The 18,814-nt window shown below is 66.8% G+C and overlaps 1 protein-coding gene across 2 annotated transcripts; it reads right to left on the bottom strand.

Annotated features, from left to right (window-relative positions):
• Window positions 1-959: 959 nt before the first annotated feature.
• On the bottom strand, window positions 960-17,768 carry CNN3 (calponin 3). Of its 2 annotated transcripts, none has more exons than XM_080648824.1 (7): window positions 17,597-17,768; window positions 6,414-6,535; window positions 6,176-6,242; window positions 4,544-4,681; window positions 4,204-4,320; window positions 2,700-2,846; window positions 960-1,900 (listed from the first exon to the last, which is right to left on the bottom strand). In XM_080648824.1, exons 1-7 carry the CDS (start codon window positions 17,651-17,653, stop codon window positions 1,583-1,585), a joined length of 966 nt encoding a protein of 321 aa, XP_080504950.1. In that variant the 5' UTR covers window positions 17,654-17,768; the 3' UTR covers window positions 960-1,582. The 2 variants fall into 2 exon arrangements, with proteins under 2 accessions (XP_080504950.1, XP_080504951.1); XM_080648825.1 differs by lacking the exon at window positions 17,597-17,768 and adding an exon at window positions 7,243-7,373.
• Between the last annotated feature and the right edge of the window lie 1,046 nt (window positions 17,769-18,814).

Raw genomic sequence — 18,814 nt, 5'->3', positions numbered from 1 at the left:
AAGGGTGGCCGCCCGCCAAGGGAGAGCACGGGTTGTGCACCTGCGCGGGGCCAGCGGGGAGGAGAGCCGCACAGTGCCTGCGCTTCGTCCTGGGGGATTCCCGGCCCTCGGCCCAGCCCTCACCCTGGACTTGGTCACCTGAGCTCCCCACCGGAGAGCTCCCAGCCCGGGGTGGGCCTCCTCTTCCCGGCACTGGCGTCCCGTTCTGGGGGCCCTGCGCGGGCTGGGACCCCCGCTTCTTGGGAAGGGGGAGGGCCCCTGCAGCGAGACATGGCTGTCACATGGGGTGGGCCCCGCCCCTCCGGGGTCTCCTGGTGGCCTCTTTGTACCCGAGTTTCAGGCGTTCTGCTCAGCTGGTCTCCCAGGGGCTCGGTGGTGGCGGCGGCTCTGTCATTTGTTGTAAGTTGGAGGTGGTCGTGGGAGGAGGGGAGCTGTGTATCTACTCCGTCATCTGACCCCACCCCGAGAATGCCCCGTTACACTGACCGAGAGCACGAGGTCAAGTCTCCCCCACCTCCACCCACGCTCCTGAGGACTGAGGTGACCCGGAGCGGGATGTGAGGCACATTGGGGCAGCTGAGTCACACAGAACAGGCCAGGGCCCAAGTGCAGTTTGTCCTGGCTGTGGGTCCCCACGTACAACGGCAGGGCCCCCATCCTGCCAGCCCCCCGTCCTGCCGGCCCCCCCGTCCTGCCGGCCCCCCATCCTGCCGGCCCCCCCGTCCTGCCGGCCCCCATCCTGCCGGCCCCCCGTCCTGCCAATCCCCCCATCCTGCCAAACCCCCATCCTGCCAAACCCCCATCCTGCTGGCCCCCCGTCCTGCTGGCTCCCATCCTACCGGCCCCCCATCCCAAGCAGAGTGCGCTGTGGTGAGGGTTGAGGAGAGAGATGTCAAGGCAGCGACTGACCACAGACCCTGGGAAAGAGCCGTCCTTCCCAATCAGCTGCTGGCTCATGTGAATGTTCAAAAAAATATTTATTTATAAAAAATACACTGGGATAAGTTTATGCTGAGAAACGCAGCAATAAATACAGTGGACACAGAGCTAGTCTACACCGCTACGTTGGCACAACAGGACGGGCACGCGCCACCCAGGCCCCGCGCCCGCAGCCACGGCGCCCGCACAGGGGGAGCGGCTTGGCCGTCACCAGAGCGCCGCCCCGCATTTCCATCGGCGACCGACGCTGCGGGCTTCGGTCTGCGAGCGGCTAACGTGCGGCGTCTGGGGTTCAGCGGGCGGGCGCCTGAGCTCTAGGCGCGGGCTGCGCCCCCCGCCAGGAGCCGGACACTAACTGTGAGAGAAAAGCCTCCTATTGCTTGCGAACACGGGTCCGTAAGGCGGTGGGGGTGCAGAGATCTGTCAGGGGGGACCCGCCCCGCGCCGCGCCTTCCGCTCCAGCGCGAGGGGGTCCCGGCGCTGCAGGCTGGCCTGCCCCAGCCCGGAAGGCGGCTGCGGAGGGAGCGGCGGGCGGAGGAGGAGGAGGAGGTGGCAGGAAGCGCACTAGGGTTTCAGGGCGGAGAAGCGTCACGCGAGGCCAGCTGGGCTCCCGCTGAGTGACGGCGACGGGAGGCCCCCGCGCCTAGTAATCGAGGCCTGGGTCGCCGTACTGGTACTCGCGGGGGTCGTCGTCGGGGTACTCGGCCTGCGAGTCGCTGTCGCTGACCTCGGAGCCGTTGGTGCCCGTGCCCTGGCTGCCGTTGCGGATGACGGGCTCGGTGGGGGCGGCGCAGTACTTGGGGTCGTAGACCTGCCGCCCGAGCCCGTACACGCTCATGCCCTTCTGCGAGGCGACCTTGTTGGTGCCCATCTGCAGGGAGATGGTCGAGCTGTCCACGGGCTGCAGCGTGAGCTTCTGGTCGTAGATGTCCCTCCGGGTGCCCGGCGCCAGCATCCCCGCCTGGGATCAAGGACAGACGTTACCGCGGCGCAGGGCTGCTTGCCCTCCCCCCCTCGGCCCCCTCCCCCTCTCTCATAGTTACAAGTGCTGGGCGGGGGCAGAAGTGACAGCCGCCGCCCAGCGGGCGGGGCTCACGGCTGAGCGTCAACCTATGCCAGGGGTCCTCAAACTTTTTAAACGGGGGGCCAGGTCACTGTCCCTCAGACCGTTGGAGGGCCGGACTATAGTTTAAAAAAAAAACTATGAACCAATTCCTATGCGCACTGCGGGCCCGGGACGTGTCAGTTGCTAAGCAGGACAGGCAGCGGCACCCGGCGGGCCGCATAAATGTCCTCGGTGGGCCGCATTTGGCCCGCGGGCCGTAGTTTGAGGACCCCTGACCTATGCTATGAGCCAGGAGGTCACGGCTCGATTCCCGGTCAGGGCACAGGCCCGGGGTGCGGGCTTGCTCCCCAGGACGATTCTCTCTCATCATTGATGCTTCTACCTGTCTCTCAAATCAATTAAAACACACACACACACACACACACACACACACACACACACACACACACGACTGTCGGACAATCTGCTTGGAGCTGGAGGCAGGCAGGCCGGCGTTCTAACGGCCCACAGAATCAGGAGCCGTGCACACGTGTGGCTGCAGGAGGGGTCCTGTCACTCTTGTGCTTTCCCGGCAAAACCTGCTCCTGGAAGGAACCTACTGCCCGAGTCCCACGCCCGCAGCGGCTGCTCTGCGCCGGCTCCCGGCCGGGGAGAGCTGCCTGCGGCCGGGACGGCGGGCGCGCGGCCCCCTTACCTGGCTGGCCCCTTTGTTGGTGCCCATCTGCAGGCTGATGGTGGTCTGGTCAAAGGGCTTGTCCGTCTGCATTTTGGGGTCGTACAGGTGCCGCCTGGTCCCGTAGGCGGTCATGCCCGCCTGGCTGGCACACTTGTTGGTCCCCATCTTTAAGTTACAGAATGAGAGCGGCATCAGTTCCCGGACGCCGCAGCCTTCACGGCGCCGCAGCCTTCACGGCGCCGTCTCCTCGGCCCCTCTGAAGGGCGCGTTCAAAGGAAGGGTTTCAAACAACCCGCTGGCTATGAAGGCCTCATCGTGAACCGCACGGAAACCCGCAACAGGAAGGACGGACGGACGGACGGACGGACGCCAAGATGCCACAGAGGCTGGATGATGGGAAATGAGCCCCCTCCGCCTCCTCCCTCCCCAGTGGCAGGCGCTGGCCGCAGCGCGCTGACAGCGTGGATTTCCGCCCGTGTGTTTTGTGTAAGATACGGCCGCGGACGCCACGGGTCCGCTCTGCCGCTGAACAAGCGGCCCTTCAACCTTCCTCCAAACGGCCCCTTTTCAGGGGGCAAGAGCCGCAGGGCAGTCCTGCACCCCCACGTCCACGGTCAGAGCCGCAGGAACGAGCATCCCCCCCCCCCCCCCCCCCCCCCCCCCCGCTAAGGGCCCGTGGCCTCGGGGTGAGTCAGCTGGGGTGGCTGTGCTTCTACACTGGGTCCTTTTTCCTTAAAAAGCCTGATTAAAGGAAAACTTTCTTTACTAAAAGTGAAGCCTGCTCATTGGACAAGATTCAGGGGACACACAGGAGCGTGAACAGAGGAAGGGGTGGTCACCCTGGCTCCCCTCGGTGTCTGCTGTGAGCACGGGGCACCCTCCCGGCACCCCCAGCGCGTGGTGTCTGTGACCCACAAGCAGGAAACACCCCAGTGCACCTCCCGAGTGAAAGGCGGTGCACTGACCGGGGACCGTCTTCCTTCGCCTCTGACGCGGCCGTGTGAACATTCCCGCCGCCTCCGATGGAGCTGCCAGCGTGTGACCGGCTGACTCCTGCCCACGGGCCCGTCTGGAGAGGGGCGTGCGGCAGCGTGCCGGGGCGAGGCCCAACCCCGGGGCCGAGCCGGTGCCCCCGAGACACCCTCCCAGGCCCCGAGGAAGGGAAGGGAGGAGACACCCGGGCTGGGGGTTCCCCAGGAGCGGAGCCGACACCCCGAGCCCTTGCCCCGGGTGACGACTCGGTCTTGGGGTTCCGTAAGGCTGCCTCACGGTCCCATGGGCCTAGGGGTTCATAAAGTGCGTCCCCTTCAGAGAAGCAGTGCGGGTGGGAAGAGTCACCGCCCGCAGCCACGTCTGTGGTCAGATGACGGGCGGGGTCTCCTCTCCGCCATCACCAGCGTGGACGGGGACGGTGACCCTCCCCCCCCCCCCCCAGCCTGCACGTGGTCTGTCCGTCCCCGCGATGGCGGCGCCTCGCTGGCAGGAGCGCGTGCGGTTGAACAGGGATGGGCCCCCCCCTCACCTGCAGCCCGATGACACTCTGGCCGGCCTTCAGCTTCCCCTCGTCGAAGCGCCGCGTCTGCTTCTCGGCGTACTTCACTCCGATGTCGATGGTGGTGTGGAAGCCTTTGGTTTTGGCCTGGACAGAAGCGCACCCTCAGCCCCCGAGCCTGCCGGCCGAGCTTTGCCGAAGGTCCCCCCACCGGCACTCAGCAGCCCCCCACAAAGCTAACGGGTACGGAGGGGACAGGCCCGCCCTGCCCGTCCGAACTCCCGGGGCCGGAGCGAAGACGAGCTCGGCCCCGTTCCCCGTGCGGCGGAACCTGCACGGCGGACAGCGGCGGACAACGGCACACACGTACCAGGCCGGCCAGCGCCACCAGCGTCGTCTGCACCTGGGTCATGTTCCCGTTCTCAAACAGGTCGTTGGCTTCGAAGATGTCGTGCGGCTTCATGCCGTAAGCCTGGATGGCTTTGATGAAGTTGCCGATGTTCTCCAGCTGGAAGGAAAGAGGCACAGGGCGCTGGCAGCGAGACACCGGTCCCCTCGACCCCCGCGTCCTCGCGGCAGCTGCTCGGAGGGCGCGGGGAGGAGAGCCCTTCGCCCTGGGAAACGGCTGGTCGTTTCCGGGGACCCAGCCGCACCCCGGCGTGTGCCCTGACCGGGAATGGAACCCCGGCCTCCTGGTTCACAGGTCGGCGCTCAGCCAGTGAGCACGCCGGCCGGGCCTCTTTCTCAAAAACATGATCTTCCTCGCGTGCTTTTAAGATTGCTGTGTCCATGTTTTCCAGGCTGAAGTTCTTTGTCAAAAGGTACATAATCCGTCATGTTTTGGGTTTAACTTGCATATAAATTTGTGGTTTTGTGGCTGCTAAATGCTTATGCTCTTCTGTATCAAAACACACCCTGAAGGCTCAACTGTGCCGTGTTACCGAACCGCACGCATTCCTGCGTGTCACTCAGACTTGGTGCTGCTGTCGCCCGACAGTCGTCAAATTCCTCGCTTTCCCCCTTTCTCCTCTGCCCTGCATGCCTGTCTCTGTGTAAACTGGCCAAGTCTTCTCGGAGGAGAGACAGACTAAATATAAGAAAACTTCTAGACGAAACATCTAATAATCACAGACCTCGTTCTAAGAATTACCGAAGCGTTAGAAACAACACATAGCCGGCGTGTACAGACTTCTGCTAAAATGTCTATTTTGAAAATGTAATCGAGTTTCGCTGCCTAAAGAGTGACCACCTGGCCCGGCCGGCGGGGCTCAGTGGCGGAGCCTCGACCTATGAACCAGGGGGTCAGGGTTCCATTCCCGGTCAGGGCACAGGCCCGGGTTGTGGGCTCGATCCCCAGTGGGGGGCGTGCAGGAGGCAGCCGATCCATGATTCTCTCTCATCACTGATGTTTCTATCTCCCTCTCCCTCTCTGAAGTGAATAAGAATATATAACCTGAGCGGGGTGGGGTGTTACCCGCCCTGAGGGGTGTTACCTGCCCTGAGGGGGGGGTGGGGTGTTACCTGCCCTGAGGGGTGTTACTGCCCCGAGGGGGTGTTACCCGCCCTGAGGGGGTGTTACTGCCCCGAGGGGGTGTTACCTGCCCTGAGGGGTGTTACTGCCCCAAGGGGGTGTTACCCGCCCCGAGGGGGTGTTACCCGCCCTGAGGGGTGTGTTACCTGCCCTGAGGGGGGTTACCCGCCCTGAGGGGGGAGGGAGGTTACCCGCCCTGAGGGGGGAGGGGGTGTTACCTGCCCTGAGGGGGGTGTTACCCGCCCTGAGGGAGGGGGTGTTACCCGCCCTGAGGGGGGAGGGGTGTTACCCGCCCTGAGGGGGGAGGGGTGTTACCCGCCCTGAGGGGGGTGTTACCCGCCCTGAGGGGGGAGGGGGGTTACCCGCCCTGAGGGGGAGGGGGGTTACCCGCCCTGAGGGGGGAGGGGTGTTACCCGCCCTGAGGGGGGAGGGGGGGTTACCCGCCCTGAGGGAGGGGGGAGGGGGGGTTACCTGGGGCCAGTTCAGCGAGGACTCGTTGACCTTCCTCACGGAGCCCGGCTGCAGCTTGTTAATGAGCCTGAGGAGGAGAGGAAAGCTCAGCGCGGCCCCAGGAGGCGCCGGCTGGGCCGCCCCCCATGCAGGAAGGTAGGTCCTGGCACCAGTGGAGGTGGGCAGTGCCCTGGCGGGGCGGGAGGTGGGGGGCGGGAGGTGGGGGGGGCCCCGAGGGGCTCGGCCTGGGCAGACTCACTCGCAGAGGATGATGCCGTCCTTCAGGCCCAGCTGGAAGCTGGTGCCGATGCTCATGCCCGTCACCTCCTCGATCCAGCCGCGCAGGTCCTCCTCGGCCTGCGGGTCGTACTTGGACGCGATCTGGAACACAGGGCCGGCGTGAGCACCCGGGCCCCCAGCCGCACACCCGCCCCGTGGCCCGTCACTCGCTCGCACTGCGCTCACTGGCCGACCCAGCGCACCATGGGCGCGTCAGGACGAACAAACCCGCCCTGGGTGAGCGGGAGATGGGCAGCGTGTGGGGAGAAGCTGGGACCGAGGAGGGGAAACACGCCTGACCCCACGGCGCCCCGCTCATGACACGCAGGGAGAGACGGCCACAGGGAGAGACGGCCGGCAGGGAGAGACGGCCCGCGGGGGAGACGGCCCGCGGGGGGAGACGGCCACAGAGAGAGACGGCCCGTGGGGGGAGACGGCCACACGGGGAGACGGCCCGCGGGGGGAGACGGCCATGGGGAGAGACGGCCTGCGGGGGGAGACGGCCATGGAGAGAGACGGCCTGCGGGGGGAGACAGCCCGCGGGGAGAGACGGCCCGCAGGGCCTTAGGACGCGGAACAGACCCAGTTGGCCTCGCGGAGACGGTTCCGATTCAGGCGAAGCGCAGGGCCGGGGCCTCCTGTGTGCCTTTGGCCGCCTGGGCGCCATGGGCCCCTGGACGGAGGACGGCGGCTCCGCCATAGGCAGGGCCGGAAGCAGGAGGAGGCCCACGCGCCCCAGCACACGGGCGTGTCCCCACGGGCTCCGTAGAGGGGGCTCTGTAGAGGGGGCGCCGGAGGGAGGTGCTCACCGGGCCGTCTGCACTGTCCTCAGTGGCTGGAGACGGTCTCTCCATGTGGATGGCGCGGGGAGGCGGACCGGCCAGAGCCCCGGGCCCAGCGCGGTGAAGCGGCCTCTCGGGCGGCTGCGCTGCTTTCACACGCAAAGCGCTCTCAACGGCGAGGCACGTGTCTTAGTGGGACTGAAGGCGTGACGGAAGGCTGGGCGGGGGTCCTGCGTGGCCCCGTGGCTGAGCCAGGCCGCCGCTGAGGGGCCTTGGAGGACTGGCCTTTCCCAGCCCCACCTGCCCGCACAGCAGGAGGCTGAGTGCCGCCGCCACGTGGGAACCGCCGGCCCCGCAGCAAGGCTGCAAGGCCCCTCCCTCCCTCCCTCCCTCCTTCTTCCCGCGTGGCGAGGGCGGGATGCTGGAGGCCGGGGTGCCTGTGCGGGCTGGTGGTGCTTCTGAGCCGAAGGACCCCGACTGTCCAGCAGCCCAAACGACAGAAGCACGTCCACGTGTCCTTCGTTCCAGACGTGAAAGGCTCACGGCCCTCCCCAAGCCGCCATCCCCAAGCCGCGAGGCGGTCACAGAGCCGACAGAGCGTCCGCGGGGGGCCAGAAGGGAGCCCCATCTTCTCCGGTGGCTCTTCTCTTCAGAGGCCGAGGAGGAAAAGCAAGGCCCGGGTCAAACCTGCCCCACGCGCTCTGGTTGCGGGGCGGGGCTCCGGGCAGCAGGGGGGGGGGGGGGCGGGCTCAGGAGCACCCCCAGAGCCCACGCCGGGGTGAGCGGACCGTGAGGAGGCGTCGCCCACGCCACGTGACTGTGTGTTTGGGCTTCTCCGCCCGAATGCTGCTGATGCTTTGAAGAGTGAGTTTCCTGCAGCCACGCCCGCTCAGGAGAATTCACGACGTAGGGACGCGTGCTCTTCTCTCACCAACAAGTTTAAAGTGAAAAGAAAACTCTTAGGAGACCATCTGGGAAAGGAATCTATTTCACCAGGTCTCCCCTCCCTGGACGCAGTGGGTCGGAGCCAGCGAGGCAGACGGGGACACTCACCCACCACCCACCACCCACCACCCACCACCCACCAGGCGGCTTCCGAGGGTCGGACGCGGCCCTAGAGCAAGTCCGTGTAAAAAGGAAGCTCCGGCCAGTGCAGCTCACCCACCATTTCCACCAAAAAGCTGTAACTTCCGACGTCAGGCGGGAAACGCCGACGTGTCCTTCCTGGCCACGCTAGTCGGCGTAAACCCACCGAGTACACGCCTGCAGCCTGATTGGTCTCAGTATCTCCTCTCCCAGTTCTTTATCAGCTCATTTCTTTACTCTGCCTCGGGGTTTATTTCACATGACCTTCCCTGGCGACCTTCAGCGGCCCTGCCCAGAGCGGGCCTCCCACCTGCCTCCCCGAGGCAGACGGGCCTGTACGGAGCCGGCAGGAGGCGCGCCCCGCCTCTCAACAAGCCACCACGTGTGGCCCCTGCAGGAAGTCCCCCCCCAAAAAAAGCGAGAGACGAAGGTGAAGTGGGTGTGGGAAGGAATGTGCCCCAAAGAGAATGAACAACGGCGGGAGGCCAGGGAGGGGTGAGGCCAGGAGACGGACTCGCCACCACCCCTCCCCGCTCCTCCCCCCTCGCTGCCTGGAGACCTGGAACAGCAGGAGGGTCAGCTTAGCATCATCCCCACCTGGGACCCGCCCCCTGGAGCCCCTGCAGACGCACGTGTCCACAGCGGTGCCACCTGCCAGGTCACATGCCTTGAAGTCGGACGTCAAACACTCTAACGTGTGACCTAAGGCAGAAACCTAACCCGCCCCGTTCTCCCAGGGGTCCCCTCCTCCGGGGCCACCGGGCAGGCTGCGGGGACCTGACTGTTGTAAGCTGGTTATTTTTAAGAAACAAAAGACTGAAAAAAACCCCAAAACCCCCACAAAAACCTCAGCCTCTGGCCTCCCTGCCCCCCGCCCCCCCCCCGCCAAGGCTACTGCGGTTAACAGACGGGGGCCAGTGTGGGGGGCAGGGAGGCCTGTGTGAGCAAAGTCCACCGTCCCCGGCGGCCCAGCAGACACTCATTTACCCAACAGCTGCTTTGCTGTCTCCCCGTGACCTGCCTGCCTCCCCTTCGAAGCCCCGAACCCCACCCCCGTGTCCTCAGCTCGCAGCGGCACCTGAGCCTCCAGGCCCGACTGTCCCGGGGCCCATGGCCTGTACGCCAATGCCACACGCCTGGTCACTCTCTCCTGCTCACTTGGTTACCGGCTCCGCCAGGACTCGGAGGTGGGGGAGTGACCGTCTCACCCACGCGGGTGACTGTGGAGCGGGGCCTCTGCCCACCCGCCCGCCCGCCCGCCCAGGAGCATCGCCGCCCGGCCTTCCCTCAGGTGCTGCCCGTCCTCGGACCAGCCAGGCACCGCTTCCTGCCTCCAAACAGGTGTCGGTGGACACCAAGCCCTGTGCCCAGCGCGCCGTGACCGTGAAAGCAAAGACGCTGTTAAACAGCTCGAGGTCGGGACCCAGGCCTCGCGCAGACGGTGTCCCTGACGCGGGACAGGGCAGCGCGGCCCTCGGGGCCTGCCCTCTGCGGGGATCTGACTGCGGCGTCCAGAACAGCTGAGGTTGGCCGGCAGGCTCACACTGACACGGGGAGGGGCGGGCGGTTACCCCCAAAGAACCGGAGGGTAACCACTAAAGGGTTCATGCACTGCATAGTTGGTGGGTGTGCGGGGCCTTGGCAAACGCGGGAACGGGGGGACCCCACTCCGTCCTCACCCCCACCCTCCAGGGCCGGCTGCAGGCTCAGAGCCCCTGCCAGGCGAGTGGACTCCCGGGAGGTGGACCCTTGGGGGCCGGGCCTGCACCCCCCGGGGCCCGCACAGTGCGCATCCGAGACCTGCCCGTGTCTTTCTGAGGGCGGGGGGGGGCTTTACCCGTCCCCCAGCCCCCAGAGCCCACGCCTGGTGCACGTGGGTACCCAGTGAGTGGTTTTCCCTGCGCCGGCGGGGAGAGCAGACCAGGAAAACGCCAGGACGTATAGAGCGTCCCCGGTCACGCGGCGCCCGCACCCGATGCCCGTGCGCTGGCAGCCATCTCCTTCATCTCCCATCTAGTAATCTCAGATGGAGCCGGGGCGGATTTGTTTTGCTTCTGATAAAGGGCCTTCTGTCCACGGCGCTCCGTGAGTCCCGCGGAGTAACCCTAGCCGCCGCCGCCGGGAGGGACAGCCACGCCCGCTGGGCCCGGACCTCAGCCAGGAGCGCCTGGCGACTCAGATTCAGATCTGCTCTCTCTGGTCGCTGACGATTTGGAAGCCCTTAGAGAAGGTGAAAGTGGGGCAGTTAAGAAGAAAATCCGGATTCCGAAAGATCCCGGCTTAATCAACAAATTATTCAAGGTGCACGCACACCCTGCCCCCGAGCTCCAGGGGCAACTGGCTGGTCACGCGCACTCGGCGAGCCAGAGAAGCCAGGGCTGGCTTGGTCTGCGCGATTCTTTATGAAACGTTACTTTAAAAAATCTATTTTATTGACTTCAGAGAGGGAGGGAGAGGGAGAGAGAAACATCAGTGATGAGAGAGAATCATGGATCGCTGGCCTCCTGCACGCCCCCCGCTGGGGATGGAGCCCGCAGTGACGGGGAATCGAACCGTGACCTCCTGGTGGGTAGGTGGACGCTCACCCCGAGCCAGACCGGCGGGCATCTTGTTTGACTGCAATAGCCTCAGGGGCAGCCTAGGAGGGTCCTTCAAGGAGACGGGGGTGAGGACGTGAGCTGTCAGACCCTAGGCCCCTGTCACCGCCCCCCCGTTACAGATGGGAACGTGGCCTTGTCTCCTGGCCCCGCCTGAGCCATCCAGCACCACATGGCCTTGGAGTGGGGTGAGCCTCGGCCCCCCTCTCCTGCCAGCTTGTCTCTGGGAACCTCCTCCCTCGGCAGGTTGCCCCTCCCCTGACCCCGCCCCCAGCACCTTCCCTGCACCTGGCCCAGCGGGCACCCCCCTGTCTGAACAAGGGCACCTTTGATGGACCTTGCCGGGCTCAGACACTGCCCCATTCTCTCCACCTGGAGACAAGCATCGCCACTTCCTCCTTCCTGCCTCCCTCCCGGAAGGAAGGTGCCCCCTGGAGACACTGCTCGGCGGTCCCCTGCGCCCCCGTGGCCGGAGGCAGGGGCGTCCAGCCCTCCCATCGGCGGGTCTGCACCGCCCCCACCTCTGCCCCGAGCGCCGGCCTCCCGTCCCGTGTAGGAGCCGGGGCCCCGGAACCCCTCCCTGCCCGTCAGAGGGCCTCGGGCTGCGGGGGACCGGACTCGGGGCCTGGACCTTGAGGCTCAGCGGCGCCAGCCCCGTGCTCGCTGGCGGCCACTCCTGTCCGGCCCCGGAGAGTTCCCTCCTCCAAACACGTCAAAAGCCGCCCTGCTCAGGGGCCCCGCCGCCGCCCGCTCTTCTATTCGCAGGAGCTTTAGACTATCAGTAACGAGGCTGCCCGATCAGTAACGAGGCTGCCCGATCAGTATGGATCAATAACGAGGCTGCCCGATCAGTATGGATCAATAACGAGGCTGCCCGATCAGTATGGATCAGTAACGAGGCTGCCCGATCAGTATGGATCAGTAACGAGGCTGCCCGATCAGTGTGGATCAGTAACGAGGCTGCCCGATCAGTATGGATCAGTAACGAGGCTGCCCGATCAGTATGGATCAGTAACGAGGCTGCCCGATCAGTATCGATCGGTAACGAGGCTGCCCGATCAGTATGGATCGGTAACGAGGCTGCCCGATCAGTATGGATCGGTAACGAGGCTGCCCGATCAGTATGGATCGGTAACGAGGCTGCCCGATCAGTGTGGATCAGTAACGAGGCTGCCCGATCAGTATGGATCAGTAACGAGGCTGCCCGATCAGTGTGGATCAGTAACGAGGCTGCCGGATCAGTGTGGATCAGTAACGAGGCTGCCGGATCAGTGTGGATCAGTAACGAGGCTGCCCGATCAGTGTCGATCAGTAACGAGGCTGCCCGATCAGTGTCGATCAGTAACGAGGCTGCCCGATCAGTGTCGATCAGTAACGAGGCTGCCCGATCAGTATCTATCAGTAACGAGGCTGCCCGATCAGTATGGATCAGTAACGAGGCTGCCCGATCAGTGTGGATCAGTAACGAGGCTGCCCGATCAGTGTGGATCAGTAACGAGGCTGCCCGATCAGTGTGGATCAGTAACGAGGCTGCCCGATCAGTGTGGATCAGTAACGAGGCTGCCCGATCAGTGTGGATCAGTAACGAGGCTGCCCGATCAGTGTGGATCAGTAACGACGCTGCCCGATCAGTGTGGATCAGTAACGAGGCTGCCCGATCAGTATGGATCAGTAACGAGGCTGCCTGATCAATATCGATCAGTAATGAGGGAGTCACTGCGGAGTCCGGGGCGGCCCCGGGTGAGGCTGGCGATGCGCACACCCCCCAGGCCCACGGGTCGCGCAGGGGCCTCAGACCAAGAAGCTCCGCCCCCTCCAGGGCCAGGAGGCAGCCGCCCGCCCGGGCTTTAGAAGGTGCTGGAAGGTGGCAGAACCCACCGCCAGGGGAAGAGCGGTTCAGAATCGAGCCTGAGAGGAGAACAGGGCCGGAAGCCTGGCCGGGTGGGGTGGGGGGCGGGGCGCATGCAGGGCGCAGGCCTCTGGACGCAGGAGCAGGCAGGGCAGGGGGAGCTCTGTGCGTGTGGGGGCGCCCGGGGGTGGGGGTCCCAGGTCAGCGAGTGGCTGGGTCAGCGCCTGACGGGCTCGTGGGGCGGCGCTTGGGCGCGGGGCCCCCACACCCGGTTGGCAGCGGGGCGGCGCGTGCTGGCCCTGGCCCAAAGCGGAGCCACGTGTGAACGCCGAGGCCGCGTGCGGGATGGACGGTGCGCCCGCCGCCCAGGCCCGCTCTCCGTCCATCTGTCCCCCGGGCGCCTCCTGCAGCCCCTCGCACCCGCATGGCCGGCCGGGGCCAGAACCCGCAGGAGAAATGCCCCCACGCACGGAGGGAAACCCAGGGTTAGCCTCTGCTCAGGGACCTGCTTCCCCGGCTGCGGGGGCCTGGGACCGGGCGGAGGGCCAGGGGAGCGCGCATCCCTCCGCCAGGGCAAGGCCAGCGCAGGGCAGGGGGGTGCCAGGCGGCCGCGGAGCCCAGGCAGCACCTGCCCACAGATACACACGTGTCTCCCCACAGCCCTGGGGAGGCAGGCGACACCCCCCCCCCCCCCCGCCCGCCTCACGTTCCAGGTGAGACACACACAGTTAGTTACTCAGCCAGAGTCAGAGCTAGATCCGAGGTTCCGACCCAGACAGTCTCCGGGGTCCATCCTTAGCCACCAGGCGCTCCCTTCTCACCGACCACCTCCGAGCCCCCGGGGACGGGTTTTAGAAAATGTGCGAGACGTGCTTGCATTTCTGTTGGGACGGCCCCCCACTGTCCGCTCCGCCCGCCCCACAGTCAGCCTTGACCAGCCCGGGGTTCCAACCTGAGGCCAGGCTGGCCGCGCAGGGAGGGGGTCAGCGCCCCGGGCTTCTCCAGGGCTCAGGGGACCCAGCGCCGGTCCGCGCTCTCGGCCTAAAGCCCGGAGCAGCAGGCACGTGCCCCCCACACCCCCCACCCCAGACCCCCTCCACGAGAAGCAGCTGCCGGCTCCCTGGGCGGAAGGACTGGCTGAGACCCCAAAAGCACCCAGTGGTGTGATTTGTTCTGACGGCACAGATGAGTGTAATGGCGGCTCAGGATACCCTGGAAGGCACCCCCCCCCCCCCCCGCCAAGGGAAAGGATGTGTCTGGCAGGGGCAGTCCCAGCAAGGCCTCCAGGGGGGCTACTGCTGGCCCCTTTAAGGGAACCGGGAGAGGGGCACTGTCCCCTCCAGGTCACAGGTGTCAGCGCCGGCAGGTGGGCCTCAGGGGACCCGGGCTACGGAGGCATCACCACAGGGCATTGAACTCGTGACTTACAGGCTGGCTCTAGCTGCTGAGGGATGGAGAGCAGCTGTAACCACGGAGATGCTGGGAGCTCAGACCCACATCCCCTGGGCAGGGAGCTGTTAGGCTGTGCCTGCCATTCCAAGCTTCTTAACATCCCGTTAGCTCCTCCCAGAGCGTCTCCTCCCACTGCCCCCCAGCACCCCCCCCCAAAAAAAAAGTGCCCCATGTCATTTGCTAAGACTGTCACGCAGCCTCGGCCACACCAGGAACCCCCGGACCGACGCCCCGTTCCCGCCACGTGTCAGGAAAGGCTGCTTCCTCCAGGCTCTCCCCGTTCCTCAGGCACACGGTGCTCCCCGCTTCCTGCCCGCCTCCCCTCTTCCTCCCCGCCTCCCCTCTTCCTCCCCGCTCCTCAGGCACACGGTGCTCCCCGCTTCCTGCCGGCCCCGGAGACACAGCCTCCCCGCTCCTAAGGCACACGGTGCTCCCCACTTCCTGCCCGCCTCCCCTCTTCCTCCCCGCTCCTAAGGCACACGGTGCTCCCCGCTTCCTGCCCGCCTCCCCTCTTCCTCCCCGCTCCTCAGGCACACGGTGCTCCCCGCTTGCTGGTGCTCCACCTGGGGCCTTGCTAATCCCACAGCTCCCGCTCCCGAACGGCCTGCCCAGCAGCTACACTGCCCCATCCCGGGCTCTAGACAGATCTTTGTGGGTTCCAAGTGGTTGACCCTTTGGCTGCCATTGATGAGACCCTGCGCCGGGCCGAAAGAGTCTACCTTTGAGGCCGTTTTCAAACATCCTGCCCATCTATTTAAAAAAGAGCAACTTCGTATTTCTGCCGAGTAGTACCCTCTGGGCAAGCAGGTATCTTACGTTTACAGATCACCCCTCGGCCCTGAAGTTTTACTGAGGAAAAGTATCTAAGATCAAAGACTTTCCCAACGCTTTCACGGCCCGATATAAAGAGACCAAAGGCTTTAAAGACCTGGGAAACTTCAAGAGGCGGCTTAGTGTCTGGGAAATACAGCGCCGGAAGGCACTTCTCTTACTAAGCACCCACGGCGGCAATGTCGACATGGAGTACTTACTACAGGCCCACATCTCAGCCTCTCCGCCAGCAACCTGCAGCTCAGAGAGCGCATAGCCTGCCCGCGTCACACAAGGCGGGAGTGGCAGGGAGGGGACGAGGGCCCCGTGGCTGGACCCCAAGGCCCACCCCACACGCCCCCCCCAGGGGGCCTATGCCTCTTCCATTTGTTAAAGGAGGTTTTAAGGAAAAAGCAAACCCCTTGCCCAGAAGTGACCTGGGGGACTCGGAGGTGTGCACACCCAGTAAGTCCGGGCCTGGCCCGGGCGCCCTCAGCCGACCTGCGAGGTCTCCCCCAGAGGCCCAGCAAACCAGACCATCGCATTCTGATCCCGGCACAGACTCACACGGGATCACATGTGAAACCGCGATGTCAAGGGATGAATGACAGGTGGGCAGCAAGAATGGAGGCGGGGGGGGGGGGGGGGGGGAACCAGGTGAGGTGTGGTAAATACCCCTGAGACCACCCTCAGACACCCTCCTTAGAGTTACTGTTCCAACTTCCTTCTTTAACCTTAAAAAAACCATGTTTTTATTGGTTTCAGAGAGGAAGGGAGAGGGAGAAGGAGAGAAACATCAATGCTGAGAGAGAATCAGGGATCGGCTGCCTCCTGCACCCCCGCCACTGGGGATCGAACCCCAAACCGGTTCATAGGTTGGTGCTCAGCCAGGGAGCCAGCGTGGCTCTTCTTTAATCCTGAGAATCACACCCTCCTGGTTGTCAGGTTTTAGATGATGATGGGCACCCAGCTCGGGGCTGCTGGGGCGGAGTGAGGGACAGGGCTGCTGGAAGAGGGCTGGGAGCTCCGGGGACGGGCCTGGAGTCGTGACTGTGACGGGTTTCTGAGCCCGTTTCACTAACAGTCACAGCGGCTCCCCCCGCACCCCCCCCCCCCCGCAGTAAGGAGAAGCTGCTTATGAGTCGCAAGAGGAAGGGTCTGGATGTGAACACCCGAGAAGGGCCAGTCCCTCCAAGGACCGCCAGTGTCAGCCCCGTTCACAACGCTGGGGGTTCGGGGGGGGGGGGGAGGGGGGGGCCTGCCGCCAGGAACCAGAGCCACTCTCCCCAGGCCCGGCGGCCCCGGGGTGCACCCACCCCCTGAACCCGGCGGACTGGGCAAGGGTTCCAGTGGGCGGGGATTGGGGTCCGTCAGACCCGAGCTCTTTAAGAAAAAGTTCAGGAGACTTTTCCACGCGGCGCCACGCACGAGCCAGCGCAGGCCCTGCAGGAGGGGGGACGGAAGGACCCGGGCTGGGTCTTAGGGCTGAATTGGACCGGATGCGGGGCTGGCGGGGCGAGCCGGCCCAGGCCCTCGGGTTCCGCCAGGGGCTGCTCGCGGGGGAGATGCCCCGGCCCCGGCCCCGCGCCGGGAGCACCGCTCCGCCGGGGCCGGGGACTCGCGCGGCCGCCCCGACGCCGGCTCCCGGGGGCGCGGCCCCACGCCCAGCGGCGGCTTTGAGGGCCCGGCCAGCGCGGCGGCCAGACAATGAGGGTCTGTGCGCGGCGCCGCCGATTGGCTGCCGCCCGGGCCTGATGTCACGGGCTAGGAATGCGGGCGGGAGGCAGGAAGCGGAGGATTTGGGGAGGGGGCCCCTCACCCCTTTCCCAGCCCCGCAGTCCCCGGCCGGCCCGGCGCGTCCTCCCGCGAGGCCGAGGCGAAGCGAGCGCCCCGCAGCCCGGTGGCTGCGAACAAAAGCAGCCTCGGAGCGCCCCGATACCGTTACAGCCCCCGGGACACAAACTTCTCAGTTTTCATGAGAAAAAAAAAGCACAAAAGCCCTCAAGTCCCGCAGATGGCAGCCCGGAGCGGCGCGCGGCTTTGTCCGGTTCCCGCGGCTTCGCCCCGCGGTTCGGGAAAGCGCAGGGGCCCCGGTCCGCTCCTCCGGCGCCTGCGTCCGGGGCGGGGGCGGGAGGGGGCGATCGGTCCCCCTCCCCAGGAACAAAGGGGGCCCGGGGCGGCCACGCACCCGCCTAACTTCGCTCGCGGCTGCGCTCAGCCCGGGGTGGGGGTGCGGGGTGGGGAGAGGGCGCGGGGTCGGCGGCGCGGGGGCTGTTCCCGGGTCCCGGCCGCGCGCACCGGCCCCACCTCAGGGCGGATGGCCGCGCGGGGTGCGCCCCCGGCCCGGAGGGAGGGTCCCGCAGCCGCGGCCCGGCCCGGGGACCCAGGCCCGTTCGCAGCATCCGGCGGCCCGGACCCCGCCCGCCGATCGCCCGGCCGCGGCGCGGGAACAAAGCCAGGAGGCGCCCGGGGCGGGAGGGGGCGCGGCCACTCCGGCCGCTCGACGTCCCACTCCGCGAAGCCCGAGCGCGGGGCACCGCCCGGCCCGGGGACCCCACCCGGCCCGGGGCCCCCCGCGCCCGCGCACCTTGTTCTTGACCTCGGCCGAGAGCCCGTAGGACGGGCCCTTGTTGAAGTGGGTCATGGCGGGCCTGCGCTCGGGGTCTGGCTCTCGGCTCGCGCTCCGGGCCCGGGAGTGGCCGCCGCGCACACGCTCCAAGCTCGCTCCCTGGGCGGCGCGATCCGACTGGTCCCCGGGGCCTCGGTCCGCCCGCAGCCCCGCACGCCAGGCCCCCGCCTCCGCCGGCCTGAGGGCTGGGCCGTCGCCGCCCGACCAATGAGGCCGCCGCTCCCGCCCCGCCGGCCCGGCCCCCGCCCCCGCCCCCGCCCCCCCGCGCTCACGCCATCGCGGCCCGCGGGCGCCCCTCCCCGGGGCGAGGAGAGCGGGGCGGGGCGGGGCGGGGCGGGGCGGGGGCGGCCGGGCCGGAACGGGAGCGACCGGGGCTGTCGAGCCTGGAATTCCAGACCCCGCGCCGGGCAGGACCCGCTCCAGGCCCACGGCGCGGGGACCCCCACCCGCGGCAGGACACCCCGGAGCAGCCCCGGCGCCGAGAAAGGCCCCCCACACCTGCCCGCGTCCCGCCCACACCTGTGGGTCTGACTACCCGCCGTCGCCCGGGAAGGTCGGGGCCCGGCACAGCCCGGGGCGGGGCGCGTGCTTTTCCGGTCGCATCTCGGTCGGGAGGGCGGAGACCAGACCAGGGGGCGGCCCTTGCTCGAAGCCCGGAGGCCCCAGGCCGCGCCGCGCACGGAGACGGTGCCCTTTAGCCGGGCCAGCCCCACCCCACGGCCCGGTTCCCCCGCCCGTCTCCCTCTGATCTGGAAGGGACCAGGACCCCGTTTTTCCCGGGGCGCCGGGCACTGCAGTGCACCCCAACACCCATATATTCAGTCCCGAGCCACTCGTGTCCCTCATGCGGGTGAGGGAGCTGAATCAGGACTTAAGATCCGGGCGCCAGTGCGCCCCGCCCCGCGCACACCTGGGGCCAGTCAGTCCGGGGTGCCGGTGTGAGTCCCGCGGGCAGGGCAGCAGCTCCCGGGCCGGACGCGCCCACGGAGCCAGGTGAGGCCAGAGGAGCCACGCGGGACAGCACCGCGCGAGGCAGCTTTCCCAGGAAACCGGGAGCCGCGGCGGGAGGAGTGGCGGAGCGCCCGGGAGGAGGGTGCTTTGTGCGATTTGCTCGCGGCCAGGAGCTCAGCGTCCTTAGTCCTTCCTCCTGCGCAGCACGAGCGCGGGCCGCTGGCG

The sequence above is a fragment of the Plecotus auritus genome (genome assembly GCF_963455305.1).
Source record: "Plecotus auritus genome assembly, chromosome: 12".
Lineage (NCBI taxonomy): Eukaryota > Metazoa > Chordata > Mammalia > Chiroptera > Vespertilionidae > Plecotus > Plecotus auritus.
This window is presented reverse-complemented; position numbering and strand designations above follow the sequence as displayed.